This window comes from Notolabrus celidotus, chromosome 22 (assembly GCF_009762535.1).
Source record: "Notolabrus celidotus isolate fNotCel1 chromosome 22, fNotCel1.pri, whole genome shotgun sequence".
Classification (NCBI taxonomy): domain Eukaryota; kingdom Metazoa; phylum Chordata; class Actinopteri; order Labriformes; family Labridae; genus Notolabrus; species Notolabrus celidotus.
The window spans coordinates 2835346-2860878 of record NC_048293.1 but is presented as its reverse complement, the minus strand read 5'-3'; the positions used below and the strand labels follow the sequence as shown (position 1 = coordinate 2860878).

At 41.1% G+C, this 25533-nt stretch overlaps 3 protein-coding genes across 3 annotated transcripts; 1 reads left to right on the top strand and 2 right to left on the bottom strand.

Moving 5' to 3' along the window:
* Positions 1-595: 595 nt before the first annotated feature.
* slc5a6b (solute carrier family 5 member 6) lies at positions 596-16577 on the bottom strand. Its single transcript, XM_034675556.1, has 17 exons — positions 16518-16577; positions 16305-16368; positions 14170-14635; positions 14001-14066; positions 13676-13727; positions 13531-13598; positions 13078-13232; positions 12777-12917; positions 12095-12224; positions 11184-11272; positions 10727-10839; positions 10546-10616; positions 10374-10460; positions 9953-10128; positions 8195-8301; positions 7956-8077; positions 596-1216 (listed from the first exon to the last, which is right to left on the bottom strand). Exons 3-17 carry the CDS (start codon positions 14515-14517, stop codon positions 1070-1072), a joined length of 1872 nt encoding a protein of 623 aa, XP_034531447.1. The 5' UTR covers positions 14518-14635; positions 16305-16368; positions 16518-16577; the 3' UTR covers positions 596-1069.
* Positions 16553-24124, top strand: cenpo (centromere protein O). Its single transcript, XM_034675557.1, has 6 exons — positions 16553-16698; positions 16885-17036; positions 21928-22099; positions 22229-22500; positions 22808-22967; positions 23807-24124. The coding sequence occupies exons 1-6, from the start codon at positions 16677-16679 to the stop codon at positions 23917-23919; spliced, it is 891 nt and encodes a 296-aa protein (XP_034531448.1). The 5' UTR covers positions 16553-16676; the 3' UTR covers positions 23920-24124.
* Positions 23706-25271, bottom strand: LOC117806592. The gene is made up of 3 exons (XM_034675559.1): positions 24953-25271; positions 24738-24822; positions 23706-24649 (listed from the first exon to the last, which is right to left on the bottom strand). The coding sequence occupies exons 2-3, from the start codon at positions 24774-24776 to the stop codon at positions 24032-24034; spliced, it is 657 nt and encodes a 218-aa protein (XP_034531450.1). The 5' UTR covers positions 24777-24822; positions 24953-25271; the 3' UTR covers positions 23706-24031.
* Positions 25272-25533: the final 262 nt, after the last annotated feature.

Below are 25533 nucleotides of genomic sequence, written 5' to 3'. Positions count from 1 at the left end.
TAAATCTGTGACCAATCGTTCAGAAAGGTCCTGCTACAGGCGCCTCTCCATCAGGATCAGATTCAGAGGGTTGAAGTAACGCGATCTCTGAGCAGCCGTGTATATTCAGCCAACATGTAAACATTAGATCAACGTGCTGGAGAGCCGAGGCACATCCACTTCCGGAGGGGGCGTGGTCAGAGGGAAAACAGAGTGTTCTGATGAGGAATGCAGAAGAGGGTTTTTCAGGCAGACCAAAATCTGATTTCAAAGTGTTTTTTTGAGCATAAACTTTGAAGACATGTTTTGGGGACCTCTTAGACCAATATATATTGATGAAAAAAGCGTAATATGTCACCTTTAAATACTTAATTTTGATAAACATCTTTTAATTCCCTAAAGATTAAAATATTAGAAAATGTAGAATATTTTCTGTTCTATTCCAATCAGAGTGTTTTATTAAGGCTTTATATTAGAAATAAGGTAAAAATAGCAACATGGCAAAAAACAATTTTGGATTTTATTGATTAAATGATTAGAGGGTTTCTTTTGGTAACGCTAAGTTCTGATATCTCTAAGTCATGCAAAATGAAATAAGACAACAGCAATACAAAAGAACAATAAATACAAAATGTTTAATCCTCTTTAGAAAAAAATAAACAGCTATACAGACGAAGTTCAGCCATACATTCTTAAAAATTGAGGCACAACCGTCACCTCATGTGACAGGTCTATTCTCACAGTTGCAGTAGTGGTAAAGCCACATTAACATTATAATGTGTATGTCGATCTCAGAAAACAGTTTAGTGCAGTATGGATATGAATCAGTCATCGTAAACATGAAGCTGAAAAATAACAGAATTGAATTAACCGTCATGCTGAAAGAGGTTCAGATTCAGTGATTTCTTTGAAGACTTCAGCAGATTAAAAAACAGGAGCAACTTTGACGTTGCTTTTACAGTACAGATCCAAATGAAGCCATTTTGTCTCGAAGCAAAGGCTACGATATGAAAAAGAGAACCATATTAACAGTCCCTATTTTTAGTCTAAGTGTCTTGTGTAAAGACATGAAGACTGTTGAGCGGTGATATCACACAGCTGTTTCAAACTCCATAAAAGGTACGTGAGCCTCAGGAAGAAAAGTGTCCGTCTCCTCTGGTGATTGTTTGTCCTCATAACGGGAGACTAATCCGTTGCTTTCTTTGTGATGAGAAGGTTGAATTTGCTGTGTTGACACCTGTACAAGATAAATACACAGAATGAAGTGACCTGTGTTAATAACTTCAGCTTAAGAACTCCTCTCTGCACAGTTTTAGGAAGGAGCTAGTGTTTTCAAAGTCAGGCTTTCTTATTTTAAATTATGTTAAGATGTCTCTGTGCTCTTATTCTGACTTTTATAATGATACTTTGTTGATTAATCTAATGCACGTTATATCAATTCATACATTTGAATATAAGGAGGGGGCATTATCAGGGTTCCCACTCTTTTCCAGAGATTATTTTCCAGGACATTTCCAGGACATTTTCAGTGATGATCAAGCTGGTATGACAGTCTAAATTGAGTTCCTAATTTAGTTCCTCAATAGTCTAATATGTTCCTCTCAGTGGAAGTCTACATTAAAAGACATGCAGTCTATGGCTATCAATGAAATCATCTCTTACATACTTAAAAATTATGGCAAATTTAAAATAGAATAGTGCAACCACAGATGTACAGCACTTCACTTTATTAGTGCAACCAAGTAACAATGATGGGCAACAAACTTAACCCTCTTTTTTCTCAAAAAATATAAAATGAGCTAAGAAAAAAACAAAAGAGCCTGCAAATACTTACTGAAATAAATAAATAATAATAATGATCAGAGGATCAGTGCTTAAATTTACCTACATAGAACAAAAATGGCCACAAATGTTTCTCAACCCAACTCAACTCAAAATATACCTGCTTAATCCTGATATTCATCCTGCTAAGTGGTCGATATAAAACAAAGCATATGTCACGTTTTTTTATTTGAGTTACCATAAACTCTGAAAAAGTCTCACCGGTGTAAAGACACACTCTGTATTTGAAGATCTCTCAGAGATTTAAAAAATGTAAACTGTCTTCCTGCATGGCGATGTCTATTATGATCAGCGATGTCTACAACGTGGAGTTTCTGTGAAGCTGTGTCGCTCTGTTTGTTCCGTTTGTTTTCACTATCAGGAGTTTGCACTCCTACTAGCTACAACAGGGGTTCTGAAACTTTATGGAGCCAGGGACCCCTTACAGGTGAGAAAAATGTCCATGGCCCCCTCATAATTGTAACACAGATTAAGCACATTAGTGATGTGTCATGATCAAAAGCTGCGGCTCTGAGAGACGATGCTTTATAGTGAATCAGAAGAGCTCCACTCCAGCTCTGCTCACAGCAGAACTTTGTTTTGATTGGTCAGCATGGCGGCCATGCGGCCAATCACATGTGAGGATATAGGATACAGGTGATGGAGGGGAGGCTGTGTATCCTGGCTTCATCTGTTCCTTCCGAGAGGGTTAGGGTTCTTCTCAGAGACCAGGCAAATACTCACTGAGAGGAGAAATCGGATCAGCCCATCCAAGCTGAGGCATCTGATTTTTCTCAATGCCAACCTGAGGACATTAATAATGTTTGCTCCAGTTTGGTTCTGTTTGCATGAGTTTGGTTCTGGTTCTGTTAACTTGAGTTGGTTCTGGTTCTGTTTGATTGAATTTGGTTCCGGCTCTGTTTGCTTGAGTTCGGTTCCGGTTCCGGTTCGGTTCGGTTCTGGTTCGGTTCTGGTTCGATTCTGTTCTGGTTCGGTTCTGGTTCGGTTCTGGTTCGGTTCTGGTTCTGTTCTGTTCGAGTTCGGTTCTGGTTCGGTTCTAGTTCGGTTCTGGTTCGGTTCCGGTTCGGTTTTGGTTGGGTTCTCGTTTGGTTCCGGTTCGGTTCTGGTTGGGTTCTCGTTTGGTTCCGGTTCGGTTCTGGTTCGGGTCTGGTTCAGTTCTGGTTGGGTTTGCTTGGGTTTGCTTGGGTTTGGTTCTGGTTCTGTTTGCATGAGTTTGGTTCTGGTTCTGTTGGCTTAAATTTAGTTCTGGTTCTAACCCTAACCCTAACCCTAATCCTAACCCTAACCCTAATCATAACCCTAATCCTAACCCTAACCCTAATCACAACCCTAACCTAACCCGGATCATAACCCTAACCCTAATCATAACCTTAACCCTAAACCTAACCCTAATCATAACCCTAGCCTTAACCCTAATACTAACCCTAATACTAACCCTAATCCTAACCCTAACCCAAATCCTAACCCTAACCCTGATCATAACCCTAATCCTAACCCTAACCCTAATCCTGACCCTAATCACAACCCTAGCCCTAACCCTAATCCTAACCCTAACCCTATATCTAACCCTAACCCTGATCATAACCCTAATCACAACCCTAACCCTATCCCTAATCCTAACCCTAATCCTAACCCTAATCCTAACCCTAATCCTAACCCTAATCCTAACCCTAATCCTAACCCTAATCATAACCTTAACCCTAAACCTAACCCTAATCATAACCCTAATCATAACCCTAACCCTAATCCTAACCCTGATCATAACCCTAATCCTAATCCTAACCCTAACCCTAATCACAACCCTAGCCCTGACCCTAATCCTAACCCTAACACTAAAGGCTGATTTATACTTCTGCGTTGAATCAACGGCGTACCCTACGCCGGGGGTCCGCATAGCTCCCGTACCTACGCCGAGGCCTACGCACGTAGCTGACGTGCACCTCCTCCAAAATGTAACTCCCCGTAGAAACGACGCGGACCGCAAGCTCTGTGATTGGTCCGCTCGGCGGCTTTTTCTATGCCGCATTTACAACACTTCCGGGATCCCGGACATCGGCCGTGTATTTCATCTCCTCCTCTCTATTCTTCATGTAATCATGTCTGTATGATAAACAGCAACATGTATCAGCTGTAGATTAACATAACACGCTCTGAATCTCTGTGGAAAAGTAAACAGAGATTGTAGTGGGACCGGAAGCAGGCGGCCGGCTATCAGAGAGACCACACTGCCCTCCAGCGTTTCGGGGGAATATTGCTGCACGACACGGACACACCGACGCACAAGTATGTGGGGCTCATGTCCGCGTCAGCCCCTGCTGCGTAGGGGAGACGCAGAAGTATAAATCAGCCTTAATTCTAACCCTAACCCTAATCCTAACCCTAATCACAACCCTAACCCTATCCCTAATCATAACCCTAACCCTAATCCTAACCCTAATCATAACCCTAATCCTAACCCTAACCCAGTCTTTACCCTAACCCTAAACCTAATCTTAATCCTAACCCTTACCCTAATCCTTACCCTAACCCTAATCATAACCCTAACCCTAATCCTAATCCTAGCCCTAACCTTTACGCTAATCCTAGCCCTAACCCTTACCCTAACACTAATCCTAACCCTAACCCTTATCACAACCCTAACCCTAATCCTAACCCTAACACGAACCCTAATCATAACCCTAATCCTAACCCTAACCCTAATCCTAAATAATCCTAACCCTAACCCTAACCCTAATCCTAATCCAACCCTAACCCTAATCACAACCCTAGCCCTAACCCTAATCCTAACCCTAATCCTAACCCAAATCCTAACCCTAACCCTGATCATAACCCTAATCCTAACCCTAACCCTAATCACAACCCTAGCCCTAACCCTAATCCTAACCCTAACCCTAATTCTAACCCTAACCCTAATCCTAACCCTAATCACAACCCTAACCTTGTCCCTAATCATAACCCTAACCCTAATCCTAACCCTAATCATAACCCTAATCCTAACCCTAACCCAGTCTTTACCCTAACCCTAAACCTAACCTTAATCCTAACCCTTACCCTAATCCTTACCCTAACCCTAATCCTAATCATAACCCTAATCCTAATCATAACCCTAATCCTAACCCTAACCCTAACCCTTACCCTAACCCTTACCCTACCACTAAACCTAACCCTAACCCTAATCCTAATCCTAACCCTAACACGAACCCTAATCATAACCCTAATCCTAACCCTAACCCTAATCCTAAATAATCCTAACCCTAATCCTAACCCTAATCCTAATCCAACCCTAACCCTAATCCTAACCCTAACCCTAATCCTAATCCAACCCTAACCCTAATCCTAACCCTAACCCTAACCCTAACCCTAAATTATAAGTCTTCTCATAAAAACACTGTGTGTAAAAGGGGTTTTTAACACAAACTATTAGTTTTTGCAAAGTTAAGGTAAAATATACGGCTACAAAAGATCCTAAATTAAGAGCCGTTCGGGAGTCGAAGGAGCCGGCTCTTCTTTGGGAGCAGAGTCAAAAGAGCCGGCTCTCTGAAAAGAACTTCCCATCACTAAAGCACATGCTTACTACCATTTGCACTCTTAGATGCCCTTGGAACTATTAGTATTGTAAAACGTATCAATGTAAATCCTTCAGACCTGTACCATAGTGATAAACAGATAACACTTCAATTTGAATCAAGTAAATACCACTTGTATACTTTAAAACAGAGGGTCATGTCATTCCTTGTGGACTCAACATGACAGCATTTATACTTTTCAAGTAATTGATCTTAAACACTTTCAGAAAATTAACAGGAGCAAGACTCACATATCCCTTCAGCCACCAAATGGTATCATAACAATGGTGTATATTCTGTTTTGTAATGACACAGCACAATTTTATGATTTATTAGAAATGTATTCAAATGATTTCATGGACCCCCACGCTATGGTTCGCGGACCCCCAGGGGTCCCAGGACCCCACTTTGAGAACAACTGAGCTAGAGTACGGTAATTGAGCTCTCAGCCTGCAGAGAAAGTTGTGAGGCACAGACCCTTGAGCTCTCTGCCCGACTCCACTGGTCACACTATAACTTAAATATAAGAGTCTTTGAATCAAAAGAGCACTCTACAAGGTTCATGTACCATAAAACATGAACACTATACCCCTGTTTTCTGTGAATGCATGATTATGAAGTGAAGGAGAAAAGATGTGAAAAAAGTTGTGCAGTGTCTGTCTTTTCCAGCACAGTGTGCACTCAACTTTCAATGAATGGGGATGTGTTTTGTTAATAGGGTCAGGTCACACAAAGCCATGTTGGAATCATTTTCCAGGACTATATTTGATTTTCCAGGACATTTGACTTTTTCTCCCATTTTCCAGGTGTTTTCCAGTACTGGAAAACTGGTCAACTGTTTTCAAGGCTTCCAGGATGCGTGGGAACCCTGATTATGCTCATTTTGAGGTTTATAATGTCCTGTGATATCTCTGTACTGTAGTAGCTTTATAGTAGTAGAATCATATCTTAAAAGGCCTGTTATTTATCTCAGGCTCAGCAAACTCTCATTTCAGCTTCTGCTCTCCAGAAGCCTCTGTCACTGTTACCATGCTACAACGTCGTCATGATTTAACCAGTGTTTCTTTCGTGTTATGAAATATGGCCATTGTTTTTAGAAACTGAATCTGACCCAGAAACTTAAGAAGGGGAACAACAATAAAATACCCAGCAATGCACAACACAGCAGAACGTTTATGTTTGGTGGGTGTTCCGTTTATTATGCTCTTTTTAAGAGATTCACCAATCTGTGACATCACAAATTGAGCAAATCTCGTGTGGCTCTCACTTAAAGCTGGGGTTGGTAATCAGATTTAGATACACTTTTTGGGAAAACACTAACCAATCACCGCTTTTTGGCTCCCCAAATTTTAAACCAATCAAATCCCGTCCAGCCGTTCTGCCCTCCTCCTGTGCGTACATTTCCCCGGCGTGCACTCCTCTGAGTCCCCGTCTCCTGCCTCTACTTCCCCTGACTCTATTTACTGCCCCTCTCGCTCGTCCTCGGGCCTGTCCCCTCTGACCTGATGAGGTGCTTTGCTCAGGACTGAACACGTTGATCTTTAATAACCGGTCACTGTCGGCCGTGATCACGCCAACCAACAAAACAACAATCAATGTTTGAATGAATGAAGAACTTCTCCTCTTGTCTCTCCTCTCTCCCACTCATACACTCTACACCTCTCCTGATGCCTTCACTGACCGTCAACAATGTAGGAATTAAGAACATCTACACTGAACACGTTTAACAAACAGTAGAGTTGTTACAGTATTATATATGTGTTATAACTTTTCTCCTGATATCGTGTCACCAGTACAACTAGATAATGCTAGCATGATAGTTGTGAGTACTAACAGCAGTCATGTTTGTTTGTGTTTTTAACTTTCACTATGAGAATGTTTTGGTGAGGACCGGTTTTGAATCAGTCACCATCATATGGTCGAGAATCAGCGGCGCTCGTTCATGTGAGCGGGGGGGCGTCGTTTTGGAGGAGCTCTGAGGGAGGAGGGGAGGGGTTAGACGGAGTCCTGAGGAAAAGCTACATTCAAATTCATGCTGGTTTTCCGAGACAACCAACCCTAGCTTTAATTCTTGAGTGAGTTTTTGAACAAGCCGTTAAGAGCAGCTTGTTTCACAATCTGAAACTTTGCCCACATTGTAGCATTATTATTTTCTCATGATTGAAAAACACTTTGAGCTTCAATTGTCAGATGAAAAAACTATATAAATAATGCTAGATCTTATTGTCATTAATAAATGTGATATGTATATTTTTTTAGATGTTATTGATCATTGCTGTACCAGACAGCTGAAATGTAAACATTGGTGACAGCAGCCTCTGAGGAAGTGTGGACATTCTGCTTAGAACTAGCTTAAATACAGGCTTTAAAGTGTGGTGTGTTACCAACGTCCCTCGTCACACTTGTTTAACATTTAAATGTGTGTTGTTGTTGTTTTTGCAGTAGTTAGTGGCTGGTAACAACTTGAAAAGGATCTCAACTCCTGAACCTTCCTGATTAGTCATCACAATAGTGATAGTATGTTCAAATGTGATGCTTATTCTGCACTTTAGATTGAATTCTTCTTACCGTCTGTCCCAGAGGAGTCACACAGCAGAGCTTCTTTTTAAGACGCTCAGGTAAAAAACAACACAGTTCCCCAAACAAGGGATAGATTGTTCCTGGTGTCACTTCTTCTTCTTTCATAGCACCTTCATAAAAAAAAACAAAAAACACAAAGTTGAAACATGTTCATGCAAGACTAGAGATGATTGTTGAGAGAGGTCTCTTATTTCAGAGAGTAAATGTGCATTTAAGAGCCGGTCTACCTGTGATCAAACTGATGATCAGTCCCATTAGAATGACTGAGATGCAGCTGAACCCGCTGTACCACATGTAGGACAATGAATAAAACCACTTCAGCCCAGACGGAGGACTAAAGGGAAAACAGAGAGAGTTAACTGGTATATATACAGTGGGGCAAAAAGGTATTTAGTCAGCCACTGATTTTGCAAGTTCTCCTACTTAAAAGGATGAGAGAGGTCTGTAACTTTCATCAGAGGTACACTTCAACTATGAGAGACAAAATGAGAAAAAAATCCAGGAAATCACATTGTAGGATTTTTAAAGAATTTATTTGTAAATGATGGTGGAAAATAAGTATTTGGTCAACAACAAACAAGCAAGATTTCTGTCTCTCACAGACCTGTAACTTCTTCTTTAAGAAGCTCTTCTGTCCTCCACTCGTTACCTGTATTAATGGCACCTGTTTGAACTGGTTATCTGTATAAAAGACACCTGTCCACAGCCTCAAACAGTCAGACTCCAAACTCAACCATGACCAAGACCAAAGAGCTGTCCAAGGACACCAGGAAGAAAATTGTGAACCTGCACCAGGCTGGGAAGAGTGAATCTACAATAGGCAAGCAGGTTGGTGTGAATAAATCAACTGTGGGAGCAATTGTAAGAAAATGGAAGACATACAAGGCCATTGATAATCTCCCTCGATCTGGGGCCCCACGCAAGATCTCATCCCGTGGGGTCAAAATTATCATGAGAACGGTGAGCAAGAATCCCAGAACTACACGGAGGGACCTGATGAATGACCTGCAGAGAGCTGGGACCAAAGTAACAAAGGCTACCATCAGTAACACACTACGCCGAGAGGGACTCAAATCCTGCAGCACCAGGCGTGTCCCCCTGCTTAAGCCAGTACATGTCCAGGCCCGTCTGAAGTTTGCCAGAGAGCATATGGATGATCCAGAAGAGGATTGGGAGAATATCATGTGGTCAGATGAAACCAAAATAGAACTTTTTGGTAAAAACTCAACTCGTCGTGTTTGGAGGAAGAAGAATGCTGAGTTGCATCCCATGAACACCATACCTACTGTGAAGCATGGGGGTGGAAACCTCATGCTTTGGGGCCGTTTTTCTGCAAAGGGGACAGGACGACTGATCCGTGTTAAGGGAAGAATGAACGGGGCCATGTATCGTTAGATTTTAATCCAAATCCTCCTTCCATCAGTGAGAGCATTGAAGATGGAACGTGGCTGGGTCTTCCAGCATGACAATGATCCCAAACACACCGCTCGGGCAACGAAGGAGTGGCTCCGTAAAAAGCATTTCAAGGTCCTGGAGTGGCCTAGCCAGTCTCCAGACCTCAACCCCATAGAACATTTGTGGAGGGAGTTGAAAGTCTGTGTTGCCCAGCAACAGCCCCAAAACATCACTGCCCTAGAGGAGATCTGCATGGAGGAATGGGTCAAAATACCAGCTACAGTGTGTGCAGACCTGGTGAAGACTTACAGGAAACGTTTGACCTCTGTCATTGCTGTCAGTTGAACTTTTGTTATTGACCAAATACTTATTTTCCACCATAATTTACAAATAAATTCTTTAAAAATCCTACAATGTGATTTCCTGGATTTTTTATCTCATGTTGTCTCTCATAGTTGAAGTGTACCTCTGACCACTCTCATCTTTTTAAGTGGGAGAACTTGCAAAATCAGTGGCTGACTTAATACCTTTTTGCCCCACTGTAAGCGGCATAAGAGCACAACACAGAGTGCTGTTTGTGTGTTTGGTACCTGTGATGAGTGACGTTGCTAAGTGCGGTCTGAATGACAGCAGTCGTGTTGTCTGACAGCAGGGGGGCGATGCATGTTGGTGGCGGTGCTCTTGCGCTGGAGCTTCGAGTGACGATGCTTCCTATACCGACCCAGAAAGACAGAGTCAGGCCAGTCCCCAGACCTGCAACTGCTCCCTGGAAACAACCAGAAAATGATCACTTATAAGAAGGTCAAAGTTAAACATTCTTACAACTTGACTTTCTTCCACTCCTGGACATCAGAAGCAAAAACAAGTTTCCCAGTGTTTTTAAAGATTTGTTGATGTTTGTTGTGTATAACTCAAGTATCAGGTACTTTAACTCCATCTAATGATTTAATTACTGATAACGAGTGATATCCTTATCATTGAGACCTTAATGTATTAATAAGTTTGTCTTACAGTGGAGTTGGCCCAGGGGAAAAACATCCCAAGACAAAATACACCAAGAATTGGACCGCCACAAATCCCGAAGATTTTCAAAGCCACCTGTAGACCAAACACAAAAAAGCTAAAAATATCAAATATAATGACAAATACTGTTTATTGTATCATCAAACAATGTGATGCTTACCAGCAGGACTGAATCACCCATCAGGTGAGTGACATAGGCCATGGCTATACACAGCAGCCCATAGAACATAGCTGTTTAAAGAGACAAGACTTAAACTTTACAGCAGTTCATTCAACAACGTTTTAGTTCAGCTCTGTGTTGTGCGTTTGTGTGTTGGATTGTAGTTTTAAGGAGAAGTTACCCAAGGCTTTGGACAGCAGGGTTGCTTTTGCCTCTGTCATAGCTGGGAAATGTGGTTTGATGAGATCTTCCATGGTCACAGTGGCCAAAGAGTTAAAGGCAGAAGAGATGGTGCTGCAACAGAAAAAAACAGAATCAAATAACCATTAAATATTACAGACATTTGAAAAAAAACATGAGGTTATAACAATTTAATTTAGCTTCATTTACAACATTTTGAAATGAAATGAACCTTTGTGTCTTTTTTTGGATAGGACAGCTTCAGAGAGAGAGACAGTAAATTTGAGGAAAGAGAGGGGTGTATGCGCTGACTCATGTCAGGACCAGGAATTGATCCTACAACAGATGTGATGAGGACTACAGCTTCTGAAAATGAGGCACATGCTCTACCCCCTGAGCTGACCCAGTGCCCCGGTGCCGTCAGAGTTAATCAAAAACAAAAACATACTGGCCAATACCTGAGAGCTGCACTGAATAAACACGCAACAAACAGCCCAGGAAGTCCAGGCAGACCCTGCAGCATGTCCATCACAAAGTATATCACCATCTGGGGAATAAACACACTTTGTAAACATTTCTTGCCACCTAGAGTAATTTGCATATATTCATCCATTACCAGAAACAACATACAAATCAGATAACACTAGCTCTCAAGTAGAAGCCCCACATTTACATGATGAGTCCAATGTGCTAAAAAGATCTAAAAAAAGATGCAAATTTTCCTTTTACATTTCACTGTTAAGTCTGTCTGTCCGGAAGGGTTCCTAATTCAACAAGTGAGATCATAGATACAGTGGGGCAAAAAAGTTCTCCCACTTAGAAAGATGAGAGTGGTCAGAGGTACACTTCAACTATGAGAGACAAAATGAGATAAAAAAGTCCAGGAAATCACATTGTAGGATTTTTAAAGAATTTATTTGTAAATTATGGTGGAAAATAAGTATTTGGTCAATAACAAAAGTTCAACTCAATACTTTGTAACATAACCTTTGTTGTCAATGACAGAGGTCAAACGTTTCCTGTAAGTCTTCACCAGGTTTGCACACACTGTAGCTGGTATTTTGGCCCATTCCACCATGCAGATCTCCTCTAGGGCAGTGATGTTTTGGGGCTGTCGCTAGGCAACACAGACTTTCAACTCCCTCCACAAATTTCTATCGGGTTGAGGTCTGGAGACTGGCTAGGCCACTCCAGGACCTTGAAATGCTTTTTACGGAGCCACTCCTTCGTTGCCCGAGCGGTGTGTTTGGGATCATCAGCAAAATCAGTGGCTGACTAAATACTTTTTTGCCCCACTGTATCTATGGAGATACGATCACCTTGTTTCACTTGACATAAAGTTTAAGATTCAGGTGATACTGGAACTCACTGCATCTCGTGGAGAGGAGCCCAGCTTGTCTGTGTGATCCTCTCCACAGTACCGTGCAAACATGACCAGGCCCATCACACAGCTGAGAGCCAGAGCCAGCTGCAAGGAGGGAAACACCATGTAGCACGACCTGCAGAGAGGGGAGGAAAAAGTAAGATGCTCATTTCTGAGGGTTCTCTTTCAGGGCTTGATAAGATTACAATAAAAGTTAAGGATGTCAGCAGTTAATAAAAGTATGAAAATAATAATATGTGAGCAATACTTTCTTAAAGATCTCATGATGTTAAAAATTAGATAAAGAGCATTTTAACTATAAAAGCATTGAACAGTCAAACAAGACTAAACCACAGGCATACAGGTTGCTTTTTACAAACAGCAGGGTGCAGCACTCTGCCTTTTTGTTGCTGCACTGTCCTGCACTGACTTTGTTCTTTCATCAACATCAAACAATGATACAGCCATAATGGCAGCAAATGTTCTGCTTTTATGATGTCTAGTTTCTCATCTTTGTTTACTATGTTAGCACAAAGGTTATTTCAAAAGCTCAGCTGAAGCTGTTGGAAATGTAAGTTAGTAGTATCTTATTGTTGCTGACATATTTCAGTCTCGTGGTCAGTCAGTCATAAAGGCTTTGCTTTGTGAAAACAAAACTATAAAAAAATCTGATCAATGGTCTGTGTACCTGACAGCCTCCTTCTCTGTGCGAGAGCTGAGATATCTCTGGACCTGAGCTTGGTTCACTCCGTACAGAGATAACATGAGGAAAACCCCTCCGACCCCCAGGGTCCAGAAGGTGTGTCTCTCTGTAGGATCTGGGTTTAGACTGATAGAGAAAACAGTGGAGAGAGAATCCTTGAGATTTGCAGACACTGTAACGTAAGGATTATTTACACATCGGTGTAAAAAGGAAAAAACAAACAAACAGTGAAATGTAACAAACAAACACTTGTATATCTGAAGTCTGGACTGCAGTATGGACATACTCGAGTCCAGCAATGCGGTTTCCTTCACGGACTTTCCTCCAAACTTCTGATACTCCTCCGGTCTGCTGCACCCCGACCACGATGACAGCCAGCTGCCCTGCAAACATCACCACAGTCTGGAAGACGTCCGTCCAGATGACGGCCTTCAGACCCCCCTGTCAGGAACAGAGAAGACGTGTGGAGGATTCAGGATCAAGCACATATATTCTCTTTCTGAACACTGGATACCTGTCAAAATTCTTTAAATTTGCCCGTTATCTCAATGCATCAACACTCTAATACATAGAAGTCTAGGATTGTTTCATGAGCTTTTTAATGTGGATTTTTTTTAGAATTCAAGCTGCATTGTATTTTCTAACAAGTGTAACTATGTGGAATATTGAGTTTTTAAAGACCAACATTAAAATAACATTGAAAGACTTAAGCAGCAGAAAAATTATTTTCATAACTCACCATTGATGTGTACAATGTGCAAACGAGTCCAGTGGCCAGCACTGCTCCCCATAGTTCAAACCCAGTAACTGAAAGAAAATACAACATGAGTCATCAACAACTCAAAGTAAGTGAGTTAACTTAAATATTAAGGAACTTTATGTACCTGCATTTAGTGCAAAGGCGGGAGTATATACACACACTCCCATATAGACAACCTGTAATGAGTTAAAGACCAATCAGAGACAATCCACTTCATAGAACATGTTTAAATTAAAGAGCAGAAAACAATGAAGAGAAGTCAGTTGTAACAAATTTGCCATGACATGTGTCTTGAAGTTTATTGGATTCCTGAGTTACAGTCAAGTATCCATCCATCTTTGTATCTATCTACTCTTAGTTAAGATGTTTGAAAAGACGTTGAATTAGTCTTTGAGAGAGAGAGAGAAAAGTCAGATTTGGTGCTTCATTATGTGAAGTGTTGCACCCACCGTCTGAAAGATGAAGGTCAAAGTTCCACAGATACGCACTGCTTTGCTGAAGCGCAGCTCAAGATACTGTCAGACAAAACAAACATCGGAGCTGTAGGTTAAAAAGGAAACTCACTATTAATATGAACTTATTCAAATCCTGTCCAACTAATCATCTGTGCTTTTATACCTGGTAAGCGCTGGAGAGCCGCAGTCTGTACAACACTGGAATGAAAACATGAGCAGGAATGAGGAGGCCCAGGATGTAGGCACAGCCGATGAACCAGTACTGAGTACCGTGGGTGTAGATCTCCGCTGGTACGCCTATGATCGCCACGGCGGACTGGAATGAGGCGATGAGGGACAGGGACACAGGAAGACAACTCATGCTTCTGTCGGCCATCAAAAACTCCTGAGTGGTGCGCTGACGACCGCCTGAGAGAGCGTGGTACAGCCCGATGCCAATCGAGGCAGCGAGCAGCACACCGAATATCACATAGTCGACAACTGTGAAGTGCTTCTGGTGGGACGGATCCATAGTGATTGTCCTTGAGACTCAGCAGCAGGTTGAGAGGGTTTGACTCTCCTGCAGACGAACATTCAGACGGAGTGAAAATGTCTCTGTGCACACCCATCAGTCAGAGGAGGCCTGCAGCCTTGAGGATAGTGAAGCAGAAAAACACTGATTAGAATAAAAACATCATTTTGATTAGTTTTCATTTTTATTCTTGTCTTTTATAATGTTTCAATCTATAACATGAGTACCCTTGTCTTTTCCTTTGAACTGCTGTAAGAAGGAAATGTCCCACAATGGAAGGCCAGTCTTCTGTAAATAAGGTGACTGGCTTAATACATGATATTTTTTGTGTGCTGGCCTTCTTGGCAGCTTTGCTAATTATCTTTAAAATCCAGCTAATGAAGCGTTTAAATCAAACAGAAATCTCTTTACTTTACAGGCATATAAATAAATCAACAATTACACTGTGCTTCCTCATACTCTAGATCACCCTTGAGCTTCTTTTTGCACTTTTTCAGTGTTTTTGTCTGCATCACCTCAACTGAACTCTTTGCAGTAGACAAGCTTTGTTACACGAGACAACCTTCAGTATGTGGAAACATACAGAGGTCACACAACCCCTGCGTCAACTTTCCCCTGCTTCTGTTTGCTGATCCAAAAATACCCAACTTGTTTGGTCAGGGGAGGCGCTGCTGCTCTGCCATCTGCTGGCCTTTTTGTTATATTGCAGATGGCAGAGCAGCAGCAAGTGGCAGGTTTTAATAGTCAAAAGCAACAAATTGAGCAGGAGTTATTAGGAACTATGCAATTATGGTTTGGTCTGAACCCCATACAAGGATTTTGCTGCCATCACAGTTTAAATCCATGAGGTAATAAATTATATGAGCAGAAAGAAGTTGCTTATTATAAAGTTTTAATGAAAAGCCACGAAGAAGAAAAGATTTTAGCATTTATTTTACTAATCCTGTGACTTGAATTTTCAGTCATTTTGGCAAAAAAAAAGACAAAAATTGCTGGCTGACTTTCATATCAGATTTTGTTTCCTGCCATTTAGAGTTTCTCATGATAATATCTTTGAGGTTTGTAAAGTGAGAGGGCCAAGAAAACTTCTAAAAATGGTGACCAGCAGTCTTCACTGCTGTCTAATATGAAAAGAAAAAGAAGATTTAAGAAAAACAACAGCCGTTTTATCAATAATAAAAAAAGATTTATTGTTGGCAGCCTTACACATATCGATGATTCATTATCACATTCATTTACACCTGGGCTGCAACTCACTGGTATTTAATATGAAGATTATTTCCTCAGTAAATCAGCCTATTGTGTCTTCTCAACTCAACAATGGAAAACAGGGAAAAGGCATGTCTAAAATGGCCCAGATTCTATCTTGATGTTCCCACGTGTCTTGTCTTGGCTATGATACAAACTGAGTAAAACCAGCAAATCCTCATTTTTGAGAAGCTGGAAGCAAAACATGATAGGTGTTTCTACTTGGATAAACAAACCCATGAATAAAAACAGAACAAAGTTCAGTTAGGCCTCTGCAAACAAACTGATAAGCGAGGAGTGCAGCCAGGAATATTAGAGGAACACTGAAGTGACATTTCCCTCAGTTGAAGACTGTAATTTGAACTATATTAGTCATTAATAACTCATCTCTGATATAAATGTGGACTTTATTGAGTAAATAAATTCATTTAGTGACCTTCTCTAGCTACAGCTGCAAACTAAAAGCATGATCAAATGTTTGTGACTGAAGTGTGGCGGGAAGGTACTATAACACACAGACTATAATAACCCAGACTCACCTTCACATAATCGCACCCCTGGCATCCGGGTAGGGCTGAACTGTCAAAGGCACCATACAGCTTACTAGGAGCGACACGATAGTTAAATAAACAGCTTGTTCGAATATCTTTCTGACTTACCAATAACTTTTTGGATCTAAAGTAGGCTTATCATGGAGATATATTCCTCTTTAGTGTGAAAATACAGTTGAAATAACGTACCATCTGGCTTACCACTAGGTCCATTGCGCCATGTGATCAGAAATTGTTTTGAATTTACTTCCGGGGTGCTGCGTGTGGGCGGGGCTACGGATACTGACGCACGAGCCGCCAAAATCCAAACTTCTAAATAGCAAAATAACCTAACAGGGAAATACATCAAACCATCGAAACATGGAGGTATCATCCACGAAAGGTAATGCGGACTTACTGCCACTTCTTTGTTCACCGTGCACTGCCTACAGCTAGCAAACCGAGGTTGTTTTTAGCCTTGTAAGCCAGTGCTAGCTGTAGCAAATATAACCAAGACAGTTACAAAGTACAACATTAAATCCTTTATGTTATTTCGCTTGAGAGTTCATCTACTGATTTTCGTCCTCAGGGGTTTTGAGTCACCTGAGTCTGCTGGAAGTTCAGGCCAGAAGTCGTAAGACCCGACCTCAGCAGTCGAGTCGTATAAAGGAGCTGAAAGCTAAAGTTGAAGCGTTGAGGATCCAGAGAGACCAGCTGAGAGCAGAGATAGAGACACACAAGGTGAAGCAGTTTGGTTTTATGTGCTGACTTTTTACACATTATGACCTTTAATTAGGGTTCCCACGCGTCCTGGAAAAACTGGTAAACCTGGAAAACATTTGACCAGTTTTCCAGTACTGGAAAACACCTGGAAAATGGGAGAACAAGTCAAATGTCCTGGAAAATCACAGATTGTCCTGGAAAATTATTCCAACATGACTGTGTGCGACCTGACAAGGTTAAAAAAACACACCCCCATTCAACAGTTGTAGCCATTTTTGTCATTCAGATCTATTTAGGTCAATTTATGCACTGATCCTCTGATTATTATTATCATTATTTATTTCAGTAAGGCAGCTTCCAGAGTCCTTTGCAGGCTCTTTTGTTTTTTACTTAGCTTATTTTATATTTTTTGAGAAAAGAGAAGCTGAGATGAGAGTTGCCCATCATTGTTACTTGGTTGCACTAATAAAGTGAAGTGCTGTACATCTGCGGTTGCATTATTCTATAATTTGCCATAATTTTTAAGCATGTAAGAGACGATTTTATAAATAGCCATAGACTGCATGTCTTCAATGTAGACTTCCACTGAGAGGAACATATTAGACCAGGGGTGTCAAACATACGGCCCGCGGGCCAAAACCGGCCCACCAGAGGTTCCAATCCGGCCCACAGGATTACTTTGCAAAGTGAAAAAAATTACAGAGAAGACATTAACTGCAATTTTTAAATAAACATAACTACTGTTTCAAATTTGTCCTACAATCAGACGGCTGACAGAGCGCATCTGAACAGCACTCCGGGACTGTTTTTCTCAAAGTGAGGAAAAATAATATTTTCAGTTTGCATAATCTGGTCGAGATTTGTGACTTTTTGGACCCCTGCATACAACACTGTCCAACAAGCAAACTGTTCATGCTGGAGCAGCAGGGTCCTTAATAGTCCACTTTACCTTCTTCATTATTATAATCTCTGTTCTTTTGCAGTAAACATCACACTCTGTGTGGAAGGTGACTGGGAAACCTGTGTGTTTGGTGTGTTCGCAGCAGGTTTCAGTGCTTACAGAATATAATATTTGGCCCACTATGAGACTCATCATGGTGAAAAATGCAACAGCTGTTTATGTAAAAGAGACATTTACAGAATGTACTTTTTTGCACTGAAACAAAGGGAAACCTGTAGTGTTGTCGTTACCTATAGGTTATTATGATTTTAGTTTGGCCCACTTCAGATCAATTTGGGCTGTATGTGGCCCCTGAACTGAAATAAGTTTGACACCCCTGTATTAGACTATTTAGGAACTAAATTAGGAACTCAATTTAGACTGTCATACCAGCTTGATCATCACTGAAAATGTCCTTGAAATGTCCTGGAAAATGATCTCTGGAAAAGAGTGGGAACCCTGTTTAATGTCATGTCGTGTTGACTTGATGTTCACAAAAATCACAGTTTAACAGGCAAGAAAAACACGTGCTTTCTGCCATACACTGGTTTGTCAGCTCATCTTGTAAATACAATTTATTTATCAGTTTATTTGACAGGGGCCATGCAAAACAAAAACTGTGAATCCAGAGTTAGCTATAAGCTCATTTTCATCTGTGGTCCCTGGGCAGGAAGATGTAAAAGAATGTTCAATACAAATGATAAAAACATACTAGCATTCAAAACAATACTCAACAACAGTCAATTACTAATAACACATTTAAAATGACATTTCATTGTCTCTAGTTTGATCCATTCAGAGGATCAACTCAGTGATCACATGATTGTTTTTCCTTGCGCCATAATTTCAGTGTACTTTTAAAAACACTGAGGCGTGTACAGTCTCTAAAGTGAGTAGGAATTGAGTTCCATTTTCCTGCTGCTCTGACTGAAAATGCAGACTGTCCAAATGCAGTCTTCCTAAGTTTAGCTGAGCAGTCTCCTCTTGCTGATGCCCTGGTCTCCCTAAGATTGTTCCTGCAGAGTAACACACATTGTTTAAGTGGTGTTTGGGCCTGATCATGAATTAGTTTATACATCAGACACATATCTACATAACAAAGAAAACTGTCAAAGGTCATTAAGTTATATTTCTTCATGATGTTACAGTGGTAGTTCCTTGTTGTTTTACCTAGTTTGCAGTGATGGTTTGTAGAGGGTGTATAATACATTTAGAGTGGTTGCTCCAGCCTGAGACCAGCTCGAGACACAATAAGACAGATGAGGAAAAAACATTGAGTGCATGTACAGTTTAGCAGCGGCCAAAGGTAACAGCTGACATATCCGAAGTTCATAAGGCTGGCTGTTACATTTCTGCAGACATTTTTTACATGTTTCTTAAAATTTAGATTGGAGTCTGTGGTGGCGTGGCCCGGCATGAGGCGATCGTCCAGCGGAGCAGTGACCAGAAATGAGGCTTCGAACACAGTGACAAAGTTTACACACAAAGTTTAATCACGCAGCATGAGAGAGAAGTTACAGCGTACTCAAGGAGCATCTGAAGTTCTCTGTCCGATTAGAGAAGCATTCAGTTATTTATACATCTCTTTGTGCCCTGGGGAGGAGGGAAGCGTGTGGTTTGCAGTTAAGGGTAAAAGGTGTCGATTAGAGCTATAGCACACGGAAACAATAGAGACATACAGTCATGGCCAAAAGTTTTGAGAATGACACAAATATTACATTTTCACAAAGTCTGCTGCTTCAGGGTTTTTAAGTGTTTTTGTCAGATGTTTCTATGGTCTAATGAAATACAATTAGAAGCATTTCATAAGTATCAAAAGCTTTTATTGAGAATTACACAGAATTCATGCAATAAGTCAATATTTGCAGTGTTGACCCTTCTTTTTCAAGACCTCTGCAATTCTCCCTGGCATGCTGTCAATCAACTTCTGGACCAAATCCTGACTGATGGCAGTCCATTCTTGCATAATCAATGCTTGGAGTTTGTCAGAATGTGTGGGTTTTTGATTGTCCACCCGCCTCTTGAGGATTGACCACAAGTTCTCAATGGGATTAAGATCTGGGGAGATTCCTGGCCAAGGGCCCAAAATCTTAATGTTTTGTTCCCCGAGCCATTTTGTTATGACTTTTGCTTTATGGCAAGGTGCTCCATCATGCTGGAAAAGACATTCTTCATCACCAAACTGCCCTTGGATGGTTGGGAGAAGTTGCTCTCGGAGGACGTTCTGGTACCATTCTTTATTCATGGCTGTGTTTTTAGGCAAGATTGTGAGAGAGCCCACTCCCTTGACCGAAAAGCAACCCCACACATGAATGGTCTCAGGATGCTTCACTGTTGGCAAGAGACAGGACTGATGGTAGCGCTCACCTCGTCTTCTCCGAACAAGCCTTCCTCCAGATGCCCCAAACAATGGGAAAGGGGATTCATCAGAGAAAATGACTTTACCCCAGTCCTCAGCAGTCCAGTCCCTGTACCTTCTGCAGAATATCAGTCTGTCCCTGATGTTTTTACTGGAGAGAAGTGGCTTCTTTGCTGCCCTCCTTGACACCAGGCCTTCCTCCAAAAGTCTTCGCCTCACTGTGCGTGCAGATGCACTCACACCTGCCTGCTGCCATTCCTGAGCAAGCTCTGCACTGGTGGTGGCCCGATCCCGCGGCTGTAACACCTTCAGGAGACGGTCCTGGCGCTTGCTGGACTTTCTTGGGCGCCCTGGAGCCTGTTTGGCAACAATTGAACCTCTCTCCTTGAAGTTCTTGATAATTCGATAGACGGTTGACTGAGGTGCAATCTTACTCGCTGCTATAAACTTCCCTGTTAGGCCCTTTTTGTGCAATGCAATGATGGCTGCACGTGTTTCCTTGCAGGTAACCATGGCTAACAGATGAGGAACAATGGTGTCATGCACCATCTTCCTTTTAAAGTGTCCAGTCACTCAATCATGACAGATTGATCGCCAGCCTTGTCCTCATCAACACCCACACCTGTGTTAATGTGTGTGACACCTGTGTGTCATTGAAATGATGTTAGCTGGTCCTTTTGTGGCAGGGCTGAAATGCAGTGGAAATGTGTTTTTGGTGATAAAGTTCATTTTCAAGGCAAAGAGGGACTTTGCAATTAATTGCAGTTGAGCTGATCACTCCTCATAACATTCTGGAGTATATGCAAATTGCCATTATAAAAACTGAAACTGCAGACTTTATGAAAATTAATAGTTGTGTCATTCTCAAAACTTTTGTCCATGACTGTACATCAGTCTTGTGACCTATAAGCCACAATGCATAGAAGACTCTAAATGTGCACACATCAGCACATGTGGTTATTCATTTAGCATAAAGCGCGTGGCATTGGTAGCCAGAAATCCCCTAAGCTTACGTACAACCGCGAAGAAAAGCACGAGCTAACATTTCCTGTGTTTGCAAAGCAACTCAGCAAAGATGAAGTACCACAACCTGGCTGACTGACCTTGTGATACAGAGGCGAATAGATCTGACCTCGGTCAAACATGTTTTCTAGGACCTGCATAGATCGCTGGTCTTATACCCTACTATTAGCTTGTTACTTGATAAGTCATACAAAAAAGAAAACATATGAATATAACTATTAAGAGAGAATACATGAATATAACAAGAAAAATACATGAATATAATCAGGAAATTAAGCAAGATTCCACAAGTCAATTGTTATGCCCAGAAACTTGACTGTGGTGAAGTGTTTACAACATCTCTGCGTGCCATTGTTATTATGGAGACTGTTGTAGTTTGTGATTCTGTCTCTGTTGTTGCATAAAACTGACAGGTTTTGCTATAATTGTCTCCTCATTCCTATAAAGTGGCCTCTTAATAAAAAAAAAACGTTTGGAAGAACTTAACTTGACTTGATCTGAAGAAAGAGAGGTCCAATAACTTCATTAAAACACCACAGTACTTCTGTTTTCTGTTAGCTGACCTGTTTATGTTTATCCTGTCACAGAATCTCCAGAAATTGAGGGCGTCTATGGACAAACAGTGTGCAAATGGAGAAGAAGAAGAACCAGAGGAGGAGGAGGAGAAAATGGATGCAGACTCTGAAAACTCACAACTCCTGCGACTTATGGCCAGACACACACAACTGAAAGACCTCCTACATGCTCATCACATCATCGGTATCACTACAAGTTGTTCTGTTTCACCACTTGTTTTATATTGCATAGTGTTACTTTTGGTTATTAATCCCACTATGGTCAAAATCCTCCCTTCTTAACCCTCTCTGTTTTATTTGTCGATCTCACCAGGTGGGTACAACGTCACAAAGACAACTCATGGCAGAGGAGTGTGTGTGTCTCTGGCCACAGCCTATGAAGGTGTCTACTTAGAAACCTACAATGTGGAGCTCAACGTGAAGCCGAGGATGAGGATCACTCGTCACAATGTTCCCCCGTTCATTCCCTTGAACAGCCTGGCTGAGCAGAGCGACATGCAGACAGACATCACATCCTTTTTGGACTCTCTTAGCAGACATCTCAACGGCTTTGCTGGTCGCAAACAGCAGCTGAAGCTTGTTAAGGTGCCAGTCTTTGTGTTTATTACATGCTAATGAAATGGCTGCTTTGACATCATCATATTATTTACAGGTTAATCAGTTATGGAAATAATCTCATTTGCAGCCCTGCATTACACTAAATTGTTGCTTTGTTTGACAAATTGAATATCAAAGGAGCTAGATAACTTCATATGATTTTTATAAATCTGTTTTTAATACATTTAATCAAGTTAACTGAGCTTAGATTTTCTAAACTCATATTCTAGCCCATGACTTCCTCCCATTAGATGTTTAAGAAGAATAACACACCCCTCCTCCTGCTTGTTCACAGGAACTCCACAAGTCCGTGGAGGTGATGGAGAGTAACGTTTTGTGTTCAATTCTGGTGATGCTGTTGACCGTGCCAAGAAAGAAAACACATGTTCTCTGCACGCTGGAATACACCGACCACACCAGATGTCTCCCCACACGAGTCCACTGTGAATGTGAAGGTAAGAAGAGACACTGATTCATCTGAGTCCACTGTGAATGTGAAGGTAAGAAGAGACACTGATTCATCTGAGTCCACTGTGAATGTGAAGGTAAGAAGAGACACTGATCCATCTGAGTCCACTGTGAATGTGAAGGTAAGAACGGACGCTGATCAATCTGTGTGAGGGATAATGTATAGTGAACGAACGGGTGGTTATACAAATTAGAATCCCTTCAGGGTGAGTGAGACTCCTCCACTTCCCTTTGAGTTCCTGCTCACCCTGTCAGGATTCTGATTTTGCATAACCACCCAGCAAAATCAAGTTTTTATAACAGCTGGGTGATTAGTAAGAAAGCAGGGTTATAAATAGGTAGAATGTATGACACTGGGATGTGTCTTTGTTAATTGGATGTGTGCTTTAAATTGAAGACGAAATCATGAAAGTGATTCACAAGATCTTAGGAATGATCATGTGCATTCGTCACTGTTAAAAAGAAAGCAAGCAGAAATTGAGACTCTAAAATGTATCAGATTACAGAAATGGAAGTTATTTGTTCTGTCAAAAAAGGACAGTTAATTTCATAATAACTTCTCAAGAATTAACTTAGTCTTTTAGCGTATCCTATTCACTTTTAAAAACTTTGCTTTGAGAGAAACACCCTAATAAAGATGAATTTAAAAGAAACAGAGTTCATTTGAGAAGTTAGTTCAAAACTAAAAGATGCTTTATTTATGTTTTAAGCAAAGACTAGGAAGGTAGTCCTTTAAGTACAGCATCAACATCAACACCTGTACGCCTCTCTAAGAGAAATATCAAACTCTATATATTTCCATTGTATTCCTTTATTCATTTTTTAGTGGACAAGGAGCTCCCTGATTCTCCAGAATGGAAGAACAACTGCAGCCTGCTCATGGAGACTCCTGTGCACACAGCTTTGACGACCATGAGGAATATGGATATTATTGTGTAATATTATCTCAACATAATTGTTAATTATGTACATTATTGTAGTTTATAGTAAGACACTGCTCTTCCTTGAAGTTGCAGATTTGGAAGTATTAAACAGTTAGAAGAAGGTTCCTCTATGGAGGTTCCACTTGTACTTGCATGTTGCTTTTGTCCTTAATCTTGTCAATAAATGCTGACACCCTCTGGTGTAAAGTCTCCATTTCAAACCGTCTCAGTTTCTCCATTTCCTCTCGGGCTTCCTGCCGTCGCCTTGCCAGCTCTTTTTCTGATATCGAGTCGATAGCTGCGATGTTCTTCATCTGCCTGAACGACATGCTGCTCTGGATGTTTCCTCTGTGTCTCACTGAACTGGCGGCTTTGATAGATGGTAGAGGTGCTGATATGGAGCAACTCATCTCCACCTGATGCTCCTCTTTATCTGAATACGTTCTTCTGTCTTCAGACGTTTGAGGACCTCTGAAGAACGTCTCTGTGTTTTTTAATTCCCAAATGTCTTTCATTGCGATGTTGACTGTAGCTTTAGGCTCGCACACTTTCACCATCACCGCTCTTCTGTGTTCATTCATCAGCGAGTCTCTCCTTTGCTGGAGCATTTTGAAAGTGTACCTGTACTGTTTGTCCAGCATGTTTAATCTCTGCTGTAGATCTCTCTCCTCCTTTTGGTTCAGCACTCTCAGGTTTCTCTTCAGCACAGCGGGTCCTCTGAAACTGTGATCCATTACATACGAGAGCTAGAACGACAAATATACATTTTCTGTTTGTTAAATCAAAACCTCAGTCATGTTCTGTAAGTTAAAGAAAAGGCTGTCTTTTCCCTACCTGGTATATGTGTGGTGATCCACCAGAGTGCTCTGTCATATGAGTGTGTTTGCTGCCATGGCTGTCATGCGTGTAATATGATAGCCTGTTATATTTGAAGAAAAGTGGAAGTGATTGTTGGTCTTTGTGTGCTGCCACATACCCAAGAGATTCAATTTCAAGGTGCTTCAGGTTTGCAGTCACGCAGGTTGTACATTTGAAAAGTAATGACTTACCTTATAAACAACACTAGGGGGACATTTTCACTGCTTTTATGCAGATCTAATACTCTGTTACTATTATATTACTTCATATTATCTTACCCTAACCCTTTTGAGACACATAAGGCCCTTATGCAAACAAATGTGCAAGGATTTGTTATCTATATTCTCTAATTTTCGATGCCTGTAACCAATTCCACAAGATAGTTGTCAGATGAAGTGATTAACTGCATGCTGCACAAACAGCCCTTTGCATAGAAAGCAGGATGAGATTATTTTAAACTCAGGATACTACCTACTAATGTACAGGACACACTTAGCAAGGAGAGACTGTTTTTCTGGTGGTTCAGGTGTTGCTAAAATCAATGCAAGCCTAAAGTTTCTCACAGGAGCTTTCAAATACAAACAGTAAGAATTCTGCATATCTGGTTTCTTTTTTTTAATAATATATTTTTATTAGGTTTTTCTGCTGTAAACATCAATCAAAAAGTGCATGTTACCCAGTTTAATATTTTCACAGACAAACAAGAACACATCGTACAATGACAACCACTAGAGTCCAATCCAATGTGTTTCAAGAAAACAGGAAGGACTCA

Excerpts from the sequence above, each read along its gene's own strand:
- cenpo (XM_034675557.1), top strand. The coding sequence starts at position 16,677 with ATGGAGGTATCATCCACGAAAG. Across the intron at positions 16,699-16,884 it reads GGAGGTATCATCCACGAAAG|GGGTTTTGAGTCACCTGAGT; the intron begins GTAATGCGGACT and ends TTTCGTCCTCAG. Across the intron at positions 22,100-22,228 it reads ACATGCTCATCACATCATCG|GTGGGTACAACGTCACAAAG; the intron begins GTATCACTACAA and ends CGATCTCACCAG.
- LOC117806592 (XM_034675559.1), bottom strand. The coding sequence starts at position 24,776 with ATGACAGAGCACTCTGGTGGATCACCACACATATACCAG. Across the intron at positions 24,650-24,737 it reads GATCACCACACATATACCAG|CTCTCGTATGTAATGGATCA; the intron begins GTAGGGAAAAGA and ends TTGTCGTTCTAG.
- slc5a6b (XM_034675556.1), bottom strand. The coding sequence starts at position 14,517 with ATGGATCCGTCCCACCAGAAGCACTTCACAGTTGTCGACTATGTGATA. Across the intron at positions 14,067-14,169 it reads GGCTCTCCAGCGCTTACCAG|TATCTTGAGCTGCGCTTCAG; the intron begins GTATAAAAGCAC and ends TTTGTCTGACAG. Across the intron at positions 13,728-14,000 it reads TGACCTTCATCTTTCAGACG|GTTGTCTATATGGGAGTGTG; the intron begins GTGGGTGCAACA and ends AACTCATTACAG.